The 16,138-nt window shown below is 46.9% G+C and overlaps 1 protein-coding gene across 1 annotated transcript in view; it reads left to right on the forward strand.

Annotated features, from left to right (window-relative positions):
- B4GALT1 (beta-1,4-galactosyltransferase 1) overlaps nucleotides 1-16,138 on the forward strand; it is a 52,643-nt gene that overhangs the window by 30,111 nt on the left and 6,394 nt on the right. The window contains exons 2-3 of the mRNA XM_046022614.1: nucleotides 1,288-1,523; nucleotides 15,739-15,926. Of these exons, the coding sequence (XP_045878570.1) occupies nucleotides 1,288-1,523; nucleotides 15,739-15,926 (424 nt within the window). The remainder of the gene's footprint in view (nucleotides 1-1,287; nucleotides 1,524-15,738; nucleotides 15,927-16,138) is intronic.

Consider the following 16,138-nt stretch of genomic DNA (forward strand, 5'->3'; position numbering starts at 1 on the left):
TTACTGGAATTATTGTTTCTTGGAACCTGGTTGGAGAAAGTCTGGCCTATAGGGAACACTGAGGCTCTGATTTTGAGTTTTTTTGTTTTTTGTTTTTTGTATTTTTAGATTTTATTTTTTTATTTGAGAGAGAGGACACGAACGTAGGGGGAGACATGAGGCAGAGGGAGAGGAAGCAGTCTCCCTGCTGAGCAGGGATACTCACGGCTCAGCCCCAGGACCCCAGAATCATAACCTGAGCCAAAGGCAGACACCTAATCACCTAGGTGCCCTGGGTTTGAGTATTAACTCTGTCCCCAGTTTCCTGTGTATTCCTGGGCCTGTATTCCTTTTCCCTGCCCTCCACTGTGCATGCCACATGAGGGTCAGTCCCCAGCTGAGGAGTGGAGTCCTCTCCTAGCTCCACCTTACGAAACAAGGATTTCCATGTCTGTATCTGGGTATTGACCTTGGCCTCTTCCACTACTACTACCCTATCACTACCTCAGAGTCCACCATCCACATCATCAATTTTTCTTCTAAGTCAAGAGTTCTCTTACTAATTTACTTCTCTCATCTGGAACCATATTCTTCCAGGATAGAAACTTGGTGGTCCTCTCTAACTTTCTCTCCCTTCCTCATCTCCTTTGTTATTCTACCACCAATACGTACTACTAAGCATCCTTCTTTGTTCTTTTCAGCTGTTTCTCATCATCCCGTAATCTGCTCTGGGTCTCAGTTCCTCCAGTCCCTACCCCTGGAATTTTTTAAAATCTGTGCATCAGGTGTCTTCCTGAGACATGGGTTCCTCATACTGCTCTTTGCTACCTTCCAATTTGAGGCTGATTTCCACAACACCATCCTCCCTGACAGACATACACAGACACACCTTTTCCTGACTAGGTTCAGAGAGTTGATGGACATCATTTGTGCAAGGCCACACAGCTGGGAGGTGGCAAAGTTAGGTCTCCACCTCGGGATTTCTGAGAAAGTGCTTCCACATCCATTTTCTGATCCTTAAAAAAACCTTTTAGGAAGTCTGAGCAGCAGCCACTCCCTTTCCAGTTAGAGCTGAGAAACCTAGAATCTCAGGGGAGTGGGTCCTGGGTAGATAAGTGCTTCATAGGGTGACCAGCTGTCCAGCTTTGCCTGGGCCTAAGGGGTTTCCTGGGATGGTTGGTCATCCTCGTGCTGGACATAAGTGCCTTTTTTGTAGCCACACTGCCTCCCAGGAGGATATGTCTCCTGAGGCTGTGGCCTGGGGGAACACTGTAGCCTGCTAACTTCTCCTTCCTTCTACCTCTGTAGTCGGCCCCATGGTGATCGAGTTTAACATGCCCGTGGACCTGAAGCTTGTGGAGAAACAGAACCCAGAGGTGAAGGTGGGCGGCCGCTATACCCCCAAGAACTGCATCTCTCCCCACAAGGTGGCCATCGTTATTCCATTCCGTAACCGGCAGGAACACCTCAAGTACTGGCTGTATTACTTGCACCCAATCCTACAGCGCCAGCAGTTAGACTACGGCATCTATGTTATCAACCAGGTGAGGTCTGGGAAGATGGAGTGAGGGAGGGAGTATGTGAGTAATGAGGGGTGAGAGAAAGAATCCGATACCAGACGTGTGACATTTTATAACCCCGCCAGCCTCACCCTCCTTAGGCAATGCAGATAAACCAGATACCATACAACTTGCTTATCGCTGTCTGCTCTTTCAGCAAGGATATTTGCTTGCTGGGGTATTTTGTTTTCTTTTTGCTGCAAGTGCACTTCCAGCAAAATTGAGAGAAACACAACAATCTTCATTCTCCCAAAGTAGGGCATTGATTATTTCCCATCCTTGGGTAGTTGTGTATTTTCCTTTAAAAAAAAAAAAAAAAGAGAAAAACACCCATTTATTTATTTATTTATTTATTTTTTAAAGATTTTATTTATTTATTTGACAGAGAGAGATCACAGGTAGGCAGAGAGGCAGGCAGAGAGAGAGGAGGAAGCAGGCTCCCTGCAGAGTAGAGAGCCCGATGCGAGGCTTGATCCCAGGACCCTGAGATCATGACCTGAGCCGAAGGCAGCGGCTTAATCCACTGAGCCACCCAGGCGCCCTAAAAACACCCATTTAAATGTCAGAGTTCTAGGCCGCTTTGAAATTATCCAGTCTAGCGTATCTTCTGGGACACCTATTAGAGATAGCACCCTTAGATCAGGCCTGAATGCCAGCCCCCAGCAAAGTGTCTGGGGAAATCGAATTTTTAGGCCACTGAGCATCATGTGCACTGGGCTCGGTCTGAGAAAAGAAAGCTGCTCACTGCATGTCTGATTTGTGTGTGTTGAGCTTAGCCATGCTTAGGAAACTAATGTGGAAGACATGTTAGCCTTTTTATCAGCATGACCTGGAGAATCAGATTGATCTAGAATGTAGTTTTTAAAAATTAACTGCTGATTTCCAGTTTGTTTGAGAAGCACTATTATTTTTCTAGAAGTGTAGCTTTGGTGTTTTGAGTTTATTATAAATACCTAAATTCATAATTTTTATAACTTACTAGGTGGAATAACACATTTACCCTGTCTGTATACTAAAGTTCATTGAAATTCATCTGAAGAGGATAGTATACCCATTCTAAAAGACTCACTGTCCATTTCAAGATAAATTCTGGAGCTGCTTGAGGTAGTAAAAGTGTTGGTAGTTGACAGCTTCCATCAAAGTAAAGGTTTTTGTTTGCCTTCCTGGGACCAGAGGGAAGTTGGAAATAGCAGTGTGTCCATCGACCATTTCCGAGCACTGCCATGACATTGTGCTGTAGAGAGATTCTAAAGAAGTAAGGTCCCACCCGATACTATCTGTCTAGAAGCTTCCTTCCCCACAGTGGCAAGTGGGGCCCTTCTAGGGAATAATTTGTTAACAGTCCCAAATAGTTTGTGATTGGGTGGTGGCTGCCAAATGCTTTGGAAACTCAGAGGAAGGCAAGAGCAGTGAGTGACCTGGAAGAACCAGGGTATCGGACTACATTCTAAGGCCCGGAGTGACACCTGGGCATCTCAGCTGGAGCCAGTGAACAGGGGCTTTAATGCAGAAAGAAGTTATGCATATTCCCAGAGATAAAGTTGACCACAGGGATAGGAAAGCGGCAGAGGTGATAGGGCCAGGTGTAGGAGCTGAGTCTGTCAGGTAGGGAAGAGCAGAACAGCCCTGCTAAAAGGGAACTGAAGTTCAAGGTGGGGGAGTAGGTGGCAGGCAAACCCCTCAAGGCTCTTTAAGTCCCCTGACCAAATGGGCCATAGACCAAGGCCCTGAGAAAATCTGTAGGCAAGACAGCCAGACAGTTGTGGATCATCTTAGAAGAATATTTGAGAATGTGAGAGAGAATAGGTAAATGCCCTATAAAATCCAACCCACTTCAACCCAACCAGTATTTGTTCTAGAAAACCCCTGTCATCAAGGAACATTTGTCTGATGCCAATGAACACATGTTGATCGTGGCAAGATTCAGAAACATTATTAAAGCAATGGCAGTGAGTGCCTAGAAGAGGAAGCCATCATTGCCAGGAGTCAGTAGGGATAACCAGAAATAAGCCATGCCAGCTGCATTGCCTTCCTCTCTTCGACAGTTACTATACCGGTAGATGAGAGACAAACTATAAACAACAGTGTTGTCAGGGCTTACTACACAAAGCATTTGATGGCCTCCCCCCCCAATCTGCCTGCACACAAGATAGATAATTGTGGGCTAGATAGCATATAAATTAGATTAAAATAAATACTTGAGTAAGGAGGGTAAAAGAATTCGTGGTAATGCTGAGTTTTTTAATTTAGGTGACCCAGGTCAAGGAAGACTGGAGGGAAGGATGCTAAAGTAGAGATAGGTTGTATTTTAGGAGAATGGGAGACTTCATTCAATTATAAAGTCAAGACAAATATTGGACCAGTGAAATTTAGCCATGTTCCTAAATTCCTATGAAAGAATTTGTATAGATGTTTCCCAGGTTTTACACAGCAGGTTTCTGAAAATGTTATACCAGCTAGATGCTCCTGCCTGCCCCAGTCCAAGCTGGCAGAACAACCAAGCAAGCCAGCTTGGCCGGTGGCACCACCGTGCTGGCTCACACCGGCCACTGCATAAGACGGGGCTTCTTCCAAGGTGCACTTTCTACAATGGAGCTCTGAGGCCATGTGTGTTTGAGAAATGCTGGACGGAACAACGGGAAGCAGGCCTCCTTCCTGCAGAACCTTTAGTATGCTGGTATATATTACAGCCTCCAACTCAGCACCCTGTGTTTTCTGAGCTTGGCTGGCTGGAGATCTGTTTTCCAAGAACCGTCTCAAGCAGTGAATGTTCTTTGAATTATACTTTGGGGAAAGCAGGCCTAAACCAATACCTCCCTCCTTCCCCTCAACCCTATCCCCCCACCCACCTACCTCTTTACTTCCCTAGGAACTGAGACCACCACGCCCCCGTCTCTTCCCACTTGCAGTTTAACGTTGGAAATATTTTATTTTTAGCTTTCCAAACATATTTACATCTTTCCCTTCTAGTCTTTTCAGTATCATTATCTCACCAGCCCCTTCCATGTCCTTTTTGCTTCTCCATTTTTTCCTTCTTTTCTATAAAGGTTAACTTTCCACCTCAGGAAAATCTTTTCCTCCTTATCTCTCTCTCCCCCAGCTAATCTTATTTATTCTGCTCCAACTCTACCCTGATGATTTCTTTGGGAAAGTATGATCTGACTTCCGGATAACAGATTCATGAAGAAACTTAAAGTTTGCTCTGCCTTTCCAGTAAAGAAAATTATCTGTATGATATCCGTAAAGTGCATGTAATAAAGTGGTGAGAGGAAACCTAATCCTTGAAAAGACGCAGAAGAGGAAACATTTGGAGCATGCCCCACCTATAAATTAGGAATTTCCTCTCTTCTCTTTTGCTGTTATATAAAGAAGAGGAAGAAAGGGAGTTGGTAGCATCTGGCTTTAACCTTCCTGTAAATCGGCATTCAAGCCTCCCATCATCTCCCTGCCTCAGACACCCTGCCAGCCCCATTTAAGATGAGAGAGAAAGAATGCTTGAAGTAGGAGGGGCCTCTGAGACATCCATCCCAAAGGTTTTCAAACATGTTTTGGAGAACAGAACCTCCTGCCCCATGGAAATGCTATGCAGTCCCCCCAGCAACAGCAGGTCACCGTGGCAGCTATTCTACGTGAACTGGTAACAGTGTTCCCGTCCTGAACCCTACACCTCTCCACTTCCCCTTCAGTCTTTCCTGGGATCTGCCTGGTCCCCCGAGTCCAGGTAGTATGAAAACATCTACTCTCTTGTACCCCTGAGGAAACGAGGCTCAGAGAGGGGAAAGGAGCAGTAGGAGGTCACATACATGACAGGAAGGCTGCGGCTCCAACCCAGTCCCTGTCACCTAGTGCCCTCTCACTGCACCTGCACTCACTCTGTCCTTTGGGCCATCTGGTCCCTTCCTCAGTCTTTCTCCCAGCTGGGTAGAAGGGCTGGGGGTGAGCATCAGGCTTGGATTGCCTGGGTTCCAGCTCTGCCACTTCCCCACGCTGTGACCATAGGCTCAAATTCTTCAGACCTCTGTTTCCTCGTTGGCAGGAGGGAGAGGCTTTGGTATTTGCACGTGGGGCCTGTAAAGCACCTGGTACAGGGCAAACCCTCAGTAAATACTGTTATTGCTATGATTTGCGTTCCTTCTCCCCTCTTACCTCCTTTCTTCTGTTTCCTTGCCCAGTGCTCTAGTGATGAACTCTTTACTGCTCTCCCTGCCTCCTGCTTCACCTCTACTGAGTACTAGCCTCAAGACCCTCCCTCCCATTTGTATGGGCTCCATGGGGTTAGAGGATAGTGGGTAGTCACAGAAAACAGAATCTCAGGGGACTTAGGGACCATGTCAAACCCAGTAGCTTCTTCTGAGTAGGGTTGCCAAGTAGGGTTGTGTTTCAAGGTCCACACACAGAGGTGAGGATCCATGGGCTTCTGTGGCCCCTACCAGTGTCCATATTAACCACTCCCTTTTGGTTTAGGCCCCTCCAATTACCATAACAATTTGCATCTCACAGTAAGTGGGGTGGAGGGGAGCAGGGAAGCCTTTACCAGCTGAAATTGCTGTCCGTTCTCTGGTCTCCACCTCTTCTCCTGCCCTGACCCCCCAGTGTTCAAGCCTCCCATTAGGGTTCTGACCTGTCTGCCCTCTTGGAGCCAAGGGTACTGCTTGGTGGCACCGATGTCCCACCTGCGGTCCAACCCCAGGGCTTTGGCGCAGAGGTGGACGCCAAGATGTCATAGCAGATGGGGGAGGGGTGCTGTAACTCCTCATACTTGAAACGAGGAAAGGAAACTATAAAACCACCTACGTGAAAGAAAGGCAGGTTACCACCTGGTAGTAAAAGCCATATATATAAAATAGAGGATGTTTGTGAAGTTAACCAGCATAAAAATTACCAAACAGGTGAGGAATGGAGGCCCAGCTGGTCAGGTAGGTTTGTCATAACCGTGCAGCCCTTTGTCCTGAGTCAGGGGCCGGACTGGTATGTCTGATTCTGTGTATCCTCTGGTGCTTCTGATCTTACTCAGCTGTCTAAGATCTTTCTAGTTCTGACCATGTTACCCTTTAAGCCCTTCCCTGTGTCCCCACTGCCTACAGCCAAGGGTCCAAAGTGCCAAGCCTGGCATCTGAGACCATCTAAGTCCCCCCATGACCTACCTCTAGCTACTTCCTCCGCAGCCCTCCTTTAGACACACTTGACACCACAGACTCTGGACTCCCTGTCTTCACTGTGTTCCCCTCCTTGTGCCTTTGCTTATACGGCTCCCTCTGCCCTGTGTGCCTGTCCTTCCTTTTTCTAGCCACTATTTAACCCCCACCCCCATCTTAGTTAGCTCTGTGAGGCCTTGGAATGGAGCCAGCTTCTCCTCCCCACTGTTCCCAGGCCACTCAGTGCTTTCTAGTGAGGGGTGAGGAGGGATTCCATGTGTGCATGCTCTCCCTGGCCTGCAGCCTCTAGACCCCAGGCCCATTAAGTCTGATTTCCCTCTGCCTCCCTGACCCCATAGCTCCACGCACAGTCCAGTGCTCAGTTAGGGTTTGGAGCTAGCAGCTGCTCCCTGGGACTCCTGCCCATTACTGAACACCCATCCTCAGGACCCCTTGCTCCTGGGTCTCTGGTGAGGTCTGTTCCTCTTGGAAGTGAAGCCTCCTTTCCCAGTCAGGGCAGGTCATGAGCCTTGGGAACCAACCTGCACAGCCCCTCCCCAGGCCTCCCTCCAAGGCTTCCTCCTTCCTGACCAGGGCAGGCTGCTTGGGACATTGCCTCAGGGTAACCTTGCTTTTCAGGAAAAGGGCAGAGAACCTACTTTAGCCCTATGGTTGTTGATGGTCATAGACTTTTATGGTCCTTTGGACTGAACCTTTTTCATGGTCTCACTTTGAATTTTGACCCTACCAGCCCCCCAGTAAGGCAGAGGGGTACTCATTGTTTCCGCTGAGAGAAAGCTTACGGAGGTAAGCAGCTTGCTTGGGGACCCATGATGGCTGGGTGGTGGAGCTGGGATTTGTACAGCGATGACCTGAGGCCTAAGGAATGCCTTGCTTTGCCACCTTCAGTCCTGAACACGGTCATTCCCCTCACTGGGAAACAGCTCCATATCCATCTGGCAACACCATCTTGAGTCCCAGTGGGTTGTGAGAGGTGAGTAGCAGCTTTGGAGTAACAGCCTCAAGCCCCCGTGGGAGGCTTGCCCAGTTGTCATGTCTGACAGGTAAATGTTGGTCTGAAAGCCTCAGGGTGCAGCAGGGCCCTGCCTGAGGGTTCTCTTAGGCTTTGGAATTTTTTTTACCTCTTCCTTTTTGTCTGTGCACTGTTGTGAGGTAGTTCCAGGCTGCTTGTCTGGAGCCAAGTATGGCCAACTTTGGAGGTAGCCTGTTATACCCTCTATGAGTGAGAGTAATGAGTGAGAGTAACCACACCTCAGCAACTTACCTCTGTCACTGGGTCAAGTAGCTGGTTCCTACATGAGGCCAAGATGAGTTAGACTGAATCAGACTCAGGGGTCCCTCCCATTGTGGAGAAGGACAACAGCCCAGGCCTATGGCCCCTGCTGGTTTGGTTTCTGTGTTGATTTGTCTATTCACCATCCCCTCCCCGCCACCCATCCCTGCCTTCCATTTTTCTCCTGAAGCTGTCAGCACCCAGATTGATGTGCACAGGAATGGGGCTCCGGAGTGGTAGGGTCAGTCCTATCCTGCAGCACCCTCTTCCTTGAGCACTGAAACCTTCTGGATCCTGGGAGCCCAGGAGCATTATGGGAAGACTGGGAGTGTCTGTGTCCCACCAGAGCTCGTGTGCTGTCCCAGTGACTGGTCATTTCCTTTGCTGTGTGTTTTCCTCTCTCCTCATCTGTGGCTTGGTCCATTCTCCTGGGGAGTGTGGCAGAGCACTTACAGGTACTCAGACTCGTGAATTGCCTCCCTGGACATTGTTCTGGGAAACGTCATTTTCCCTGCGCCCCTGTGATGTCATGACGGGGAGTGACAGCTTCTTAGGAATTTGCCTTTGCCCTGGAACAAGAGGGGTCAGAATGCCACCCCCATCCTTTCTTCATAGCCTTGACATTGCCTCTCTTCCTTACCTCTCTCCCTTGCATACATCCTTGTCTCTCTCTTTTTTTTTTTTTTGTTCTAGTGGGGCCCTTTTGCTTTTACTTGTTAATCCTGTTTGTAGCAAAGCAAGCTGAAGGAGGAGCTCCTCTCTGTGATCTGCTTCTTACTCTCCACCTACCTCCTCTTCTGTGCCCTCCACCTCCTAGAGAGAGAGAAAGAGAGAGAGAAAGAGAGGAGTGCCGGCCTAACTCCTGCTGTGACTGCTGCCGCCGCCGCCACCACTGCTGCCACCCTGGTAATGTCCACACGCCCCAAATCAAACCCGAGCCCGGGCCCTGGGGTCTCCAGGCAAGGTCATAGTCTCCGTGGGCTCGCTTGGAAATGCTGAGGTTGCTGGAAGCCAGCCTGTTGTGCAGAGGTCTGAGATGCTTTGCCTTAAAATTAAGCCACAATTGAGCTCATGCTGTTTGTGTTTATCCTTTTGTGTCCTGCATTTTTCTTCAATTCTGTGTCATCAGCATCTTCCCATGTTCTCTCATAGCCTCATAATCTCCACTGTCTGCATTCTCCTAGTCGGTGAGCATGCGACTCTACTGTAAGGAGCTTAGCTGTTCCTCTGCTACAAGGCATTTAGATAATTCCCACTTTCTCCCTGGTGTCAATTCTGTGCCTGCTTGCTTCCACATTTAGAATCTTTTCTCCAGGCTAGATATTCCGACATGGAATTACGGGTTCAGAAGCACTTTAAATGGGATTATAATCCTTCATACAAATGGTCAAGTTCCTTTAAGCCCTTTATTTTCTAAAATGTTTTCCTGAAGAAAGATCTCAGGGTCTCAGATCCAGGGAAGGAGGAGGACATCCTACTATGGCTTCTGTGGAGCTGGGGTTTAAAAACTCCATTCTCTGTTCCCTTTACATCCAGAATCCCTGTTGGACTGTGCTGTCTGCTCAGTTCTCTCTGAAGGTAATCTAGGGCTTCTGACCTGTGGTCTAGTCCAGCAGGGGCATGGATGTGCTTATTCTTGCCCTGAAGCGCCCCATTTCATTTACTCCCTGGATGAAGAGCTGAAGTCTCAGATCTGGGTCTTGCTGAGAGCCTTTTCCCAGCTCGAGGCTACCATATTATTATGGTTAAGAGCTGAGGCCCAACTGCTGTGAAATCATGGGTGAGTGGATATTAGCCTTCCACGAGCTCAGCGTTTGTATAATCCCAGCAATTCTCCAGGGATCACCTCCCAGCCAGCCTGTCTACTGCCCCGGGTTCCACACATAGGCCCGCAGGTCGGTCCCACCACAGGACAGCCCAGCGAGAGCTTTCTCTGCTTTCCTGCCACCCACTTGGCTGAGGCCTTTTCTTTTAGTGTCTGATTGGGCACAGAAAAGCATGCAAGGGGAATTTCAGTAAACATTTCCACTGACTGTAGACCTGTCTCCAGATCTGTGGGTTTGAGAGCCTGTGGGTTGTTATGGGTATTGAGAAGGCATGTGTGTGTGTGTCTTTGTGATGGGCCAGGGCATGTGTATGGGAACAAAATTGTCTCTCCCATCACAGAGATTCTGATTCATTGAGTCTTGGCTTTGGCTTACTGTTTCCAGCCTCATTGTTGCTGTGTCTTTTGGTGAAGAGGCCAGGTATGGTCAGACCCCAAGCTCTCTTGGTTGGGGCAAGTGTCTACTGGTATATGCACATGGGCCTAAAAATCCAGGGAGGGCAGGGTGGTTTAACCAATCATTTAGAGACTGTTAGGACTTGGTTAAGGGAGGCCTTGGCCTTCTGCAGTTGATCATGTGTCTTGTAATAAAGAGAAGGCCACTCTTGCTTTAGCCATAGTCAGGATTTGCCTGGGGTTTAGACCAGACTCTGGTACCCATTCTAAAAGCCTTGCTTGTGGGTACAGTGCACATGCCCAGGGAGCAGGTGAGGCATTAAATGGGAACGTGGAGCCCCTGTGTTAGCCCTTGGAGGAAGGCGTTCTCTACCTGCCCGCCATGACTGCCTGCTCTCTATCTCATATGAATCATGCAGCAGCTTCCAGGCAGATCTCCCTGCCTTCAGTTGTGGGGTAAGGCAGAAGGCCCTGCTTGACATGTAAAAGCCTAATCTTCATTTAAAATCTTCAAGGGCTCCCATGGCCTAAATTAAAGACAAAGCCTGAGTACTTTAGCTGAGTTCCCAGCCTTCCCCTCCCCGGCGGGATTTGGTCCACATTCACCCTCATGTCTTATTCTGGCTTCCCCATTCTGTATTTCTTTTCGCTTCTTAAATGGTTCTTTTTTTCCTCCCAGCCTTTACAAATGTTGTTTTCTCTTCTAGGCGCACTCTTCCCATGCCTTTCCAGTCCCCTAGGATTTGATCAGTGTCTTCATCTCCACGTCACCCCATTATAATTGCCTGTTTAAGTCGGAACTACTCAGAACTGGGACTGTGTCTTTTCCTTTTCTGTAGCCTTATAGCTAAGCCTGACGCAGACACCCAGTAAATGACAAGAGTGAATATATGAGATAGAGGAAGAAGTATGATCTTTGGTCCTCCTCTGTCTTTGGAGCTGGGTTTTTTCTTTTTTCTTAACTTTTTTTTTCTTTCTGCTAATCCCCTTATTGAAATATAATTATATACCATGCGATTCGCCTATTTAAAGTACATAATCCAGTGGTTTTTGGTATATTCAGGAGGTGTGCACCCATCTCCATTATCAATTTTAGAATATTTTCATTGCACCAAAAATAAACCTGGCATTTCTTAGCTTCTACATCCCTTCATTCCACCTGGCCCTAGCCAACCACTAATCTACTTTCTGTCTCTACAGATTTGCCTGTTCTGGGCATTTCATGTAAATGAAATCATGCTTTATGTGGTCCTTCGTGACTGGCTTCATTAGTTTAACGTGATGTGTTCAAGGTTTGGCCATGTGATAGCCTGTATCAGCATTCATTCTTTTTTATTGCTGATTAACATTGCATTGTAGGGATATATCACATTTTATTTATCCGTGTATTAGTTGGCAGACATTTGGGTTGTTTCTACTTTTTATCTACTTTGAATAATGCTGTTATGAATGCTGTGGACAAGTTTTTGTGTGGACGTAAGTTTTCATTTCTCAGGTAAATACCTAGGAGTGGAATCACTGGATCATGTGGTAACTCTTTGTTTATCCATCTGAGGAGCTGCCAGACTTTTTTCTAAGATGGCTGCATGATTTCCCATTCCCACCAGCAGTGTATAAGGGTTCCGTTTTCAGTGGACATACCACTTGCTCTCTCAGTATAAATGAGGGCTCTAGAGAAAGGTTTTAACAGTCTTAGAGCAGGTTGCTTCTGATGCTTCTTAGGACATTTGTCCCTGCCATCCAGATCTGCCAGAGGGCCCTGGGTTCGTTTCATGAGGTGTCTGAAGGCAGTCTCTTCCTCCTCTCCTCTCCCTGAGGAGCTTGCCCTCTCCTGACTAGCATTGTTAGCTTTGCTTGACTGACTGTTAATACCCATCTTTAGGGATAGGCCTGGTCCTAAATGTTTTACAGGTTTTTCTGTGAGCTTTGATCAGTGAGACAGTTTCTCTGTCCAGCTGTGGGAATGTCATACCATTTTTGTCCTTTCTTCTTTCTTCCTATCCTCTCCTTCTGTTATGAGGAGCCAATCGCTCTTGAAAGAAGGAATATGTATAACTCTTATCTACCAAGGTAAGATGAAACCTGCACTAAAGAGCTCGGCTTTTCAGAGGGACCCCTGCTCTCAGAGCTCCAGTTCCTCTTCATGTGTGACTGGGTCCCAAGCATGTCATACCTCTAAAGGTCTTGGACTTTCTCCTGCTATAGAAATTCTCATTTTGTGAGCCACAGGCTAACTTACTTGAGCCCTAATCCTTTTTAGAACCCTTTCCCCTCCCCTTCCCTACCCTGTCCCACCCAATGAGAGAAGCAGGATTTGGAAAGGTTCTTGAAGCTGATTGGGAAGCGGACACACAAATGGTAGAAAAGGAGAAGTCTCCGTGTTGGATTTCTGGGAGACAATTTGAAAGATCTGTTCAAGATGGATGGGAAGACTTAGTCCTGTAATAATGATAGTAGCTGACATTTGTTGCCAGACAGTGTGCAAAGGCCTTTTCATGCATTGTCTCATCTAATAAAACACACCTGTTGTCATCCAAATAACCAGATGAGGAAATGGAGACCTAGAGGTGTGGTTTACCCAAAGTCACATAGCTAAGAAGCCAAGAAGCTGGCATTCCTGGGATAAAAACACATGTGTCAGGAAAAAAAAAAAAGCCTGTGTCAGTCTCCACAGCTATGTATTTGGCTTGACTGGACAGTAGTGTTGCTTGATCAATATTTACCTGAGGGTTGGAAGCAGAAGACACACTGGATGCATGTGCCCATTGAGAAGAGGCAGGAATGAGGGCTGGGTGTCTTTCCACTCCCCCCCAATAGGAGGAATGAACTCCTCCTATTAGTGGTAGGGGTTGGAAGGCTTGCCAGGGCCTGTCTTTCTTATCAAGAAGTTACCCAAGGTGTTATACCATTTCACCCAGAGAAGCCAAGAGTTGACTTTCTATAATCCCAGGGGAGGAAGGGGAAAACATGTACTTTACTTATCTACCATTCTGCTGCTCTGATGTTCCTAAGGACCCTGGTAGGAAATTAGACCTGTAAGAATGTACCCCGCCTTTTCCCTCTCCCAGAATCACAGAGGTGAGGCTGAGTTGAGAGAAGTGATACACAGTTCAGGCTATTTTAGAAAACTGCCTGACTAATTTAAACTGTGGATCAGACACTGAAGTACCTTACTGAGTTGAAGAAGCTGTTATGCTGCAAGTGGGGAAAAGGATAGATCTACTCCTTGGGTTTCTCCTCTAGGCTGCCAGTGTTCTTGGGGCATGATGCCAGGGGTGCCCATTCATGGTTCCAAATTGGCAGTTCTTGGGAGAGGAAAAATGCTTAGTATAGTCTCAGCCAGACATCTCCTTAGTTCAGATAGTCATGGCTAGCAGGCCAGGCCTTGTGGCTTGGGCATGTCCATCAAGAGCTCCCTGCCCCTGTTTTAGAGAATGTACCAAGAAAAGGGAGCATTGGGTGGCCACCCTCCACAATCTACGACCTGGGTGTGTAAAGGCTTTGTTGGGATACCCTTTCACTTGTTGGAAAAGTGGTTAGTGGGGCTGAAAACATTCAGAGAAAGCTAAGTCTTAGGGTCTTCATGGGGCTAGAGGAACAAGATGGAAAGTACCAAGTACAGATCTCTCTCTGCATTGCCAGAAGGTTCAAGGGTCTGAGAAGAAGGTAGTAAGTCTGGGTTGGGATAAAGGTTGTTACAAGATTGTTGAGATGTTTAAAAGCATGTAAAACGCTTATCCTGTACCTCATATGTCATATCTCCCAGTGAACTTTAGCAGTGTGTTGTAATAATAGTAATTACAACAACTTCATAGTTTTCATATCTGGTTTCTAGACTTTAAATGTCTTTTTACCTCAAGACTTTCAGAGAATTAGCTGAAGGCAGGATTCTAAATGACTCTTAACTGGTGGGTACAACTAAAGAACACAGTGTGTGCCATTGGGCTCAGCCTTCTCCTTTCACCATGCATGATTAGAAAGCTTTGTCATGGGCTGAAGAAAGGAGCTCTTGTATAAAATCTTTCTTTAATTCATTCACTGTTCTCTTGGCTGCTCTTTCTGACTTCCTGATACTTGTGTTTCTTAAGTGGTTGGTTTCTCTGAGTCACCCACCTGAGGCTGCATAGCTGTAGCACCATCCATATGCTCTGTCCTCACACAGGCAGCCTTCTAGAGCACCAGTTTCCAAATCTTTTCTTGGGGGCCTGGAGAGAAGACGTTGGGGAGCCCACCTTCAAAGTTGTGTAACCACCGTAGACCTTTGTGAGATATACTTTCCCCCAAAGTTGAAGGCCCTCATCTTGTTGATTCCAAGAGGGATTGGGAGAGCGCGCTAAATGAGGATTTCGGAGTGCCAGGTCCAGCTCCAGCTGTGTCACTTTTGTACGTTAGTTTCTTCATGGCATTGTTGGGAGGATTCTGGCCGGGATGAGACTACACATGTGGAAGGGCTTGTGGACTACTAACTGTAAGGGTGGCAGTGTCGATGCTGTTACTGTCCCTGCTAACCTGGGGCTGTAGTTCAGAGCAGAGACCCTTGGTGGCGATCCTGGGGGAGCCCTTGGTTGAAGCTTCCCAGAATTGTCATCTGCCATTGCTTGTTGAAACCCAGCCCTTGGTCTATGCATCCATCTATCCATCCATCTGTCTATCCGTCCATCCATCCATCCATCCATCCAGCAGTTGCTTGTTGAGCTCTTATTGTATGCCAGGCAGTGTTCTAGGCATTGGGTGAAGATAAAGTTAAAAATTCCAGCTTTCACTGAGTTTATATTCTAGTGGGGGAACTGAAAATAAGTAAGTAATATATGAAATACCTTTGCACCAACAGACTTGGTGCTTTGGGACCCAGTGGTTGACATCCTGAAGCAGGTGTCCTCTTCTCTCTCATATACCCTGTTTCTGTCATAGAGTGTATCACACAGCTTCCCACCCTACACTGTGAACACAACGAGAGCAGAGATTGACTTGGGTCCATGGTATTTCTCTGGTACCTAATTTTATGACAGACATATGTGAAGGCACACAATATAGTGACCAAACCATAGTCAACCATACCAAGAGGGAAGAAGTAAAAAGTCCATAGGCACCAGTTTCCTGGCTATCTTTATGGGAATTAGTCTATATGAAGTGTGTTAAATACATGACACATATGTTTAAATGCTTTTTCACCTAACAATACTATCTTGAAAATCATTTCCTTTTAGAGCTTCCGTGTTTTTTTTTTTAACAACTCTACTCCATTTTAAGGGTGTTACATAATTTATTTAACCAGTTCCTTAGCAATGCTTACAGCATTGTTTGCAATCTGTTGCTGTGATGAAAATCCCATGGTGAGCAAGTTGTTCATTTTCGTGTATTTGCAAGTCCTCCATGATAATTCAGGGATTGCTGATGCAGGGCATGCCATTCGGTATTGATTTGTAAAGTGAGAGCAGAAAAAATGAGTGGACTAAGGATCACATGTAGTTGACAGGTCACCAGTCCGAGTGAGTATTCTATTCAGTTGCCTTGCAGTATCTGATAGCATTTGTTCTGTTTCTGCCCCAGGCTGGAGAAACCATGTTCAACCGTGCTAAGCTCCTCAACATTGGCTTTCAAGAGGCCCTGAAGGATTATGACTACAACTGCTTTGTGTTTAGTGACGTGGACCTCATTCCAATGAACGACCGCAATGCCTACAGGTGTTTTCCACAGCCACGGCACATTTCTGTAGCCATGGATAAGTTTGGATTTAGGTAAGAGATATCCACCAGAAGCTAGAAAACCTGACCAGTGGAAAATGCAGCCCCTCAGCCCAGGAGTATCCCTTTAGATTCTGGAAGAGAATCCTTCCCCTGAGAACAGGGTGCTTTTTAAGCCCAAAGTCAGTTATGATTTAAGGAGGAAAGTAAAATCCAGAAACACTCATAATGTTGCACATCCAGGCAAGAAGGGTGTTTGTGTTTGG

Source organism: Meles meles, chromosome 11, assembly GCF_922984935.1.
Source record: "Meles meles chromosome 11, mMelMel3.1 paternal haplotype, whole genome shotgun sequence".
Lineage (NCBI taxonomy): Eukaryota > Metazoa > Chordata > Mammalia > Carnivora > Mustelidae > Meles > Meles meles.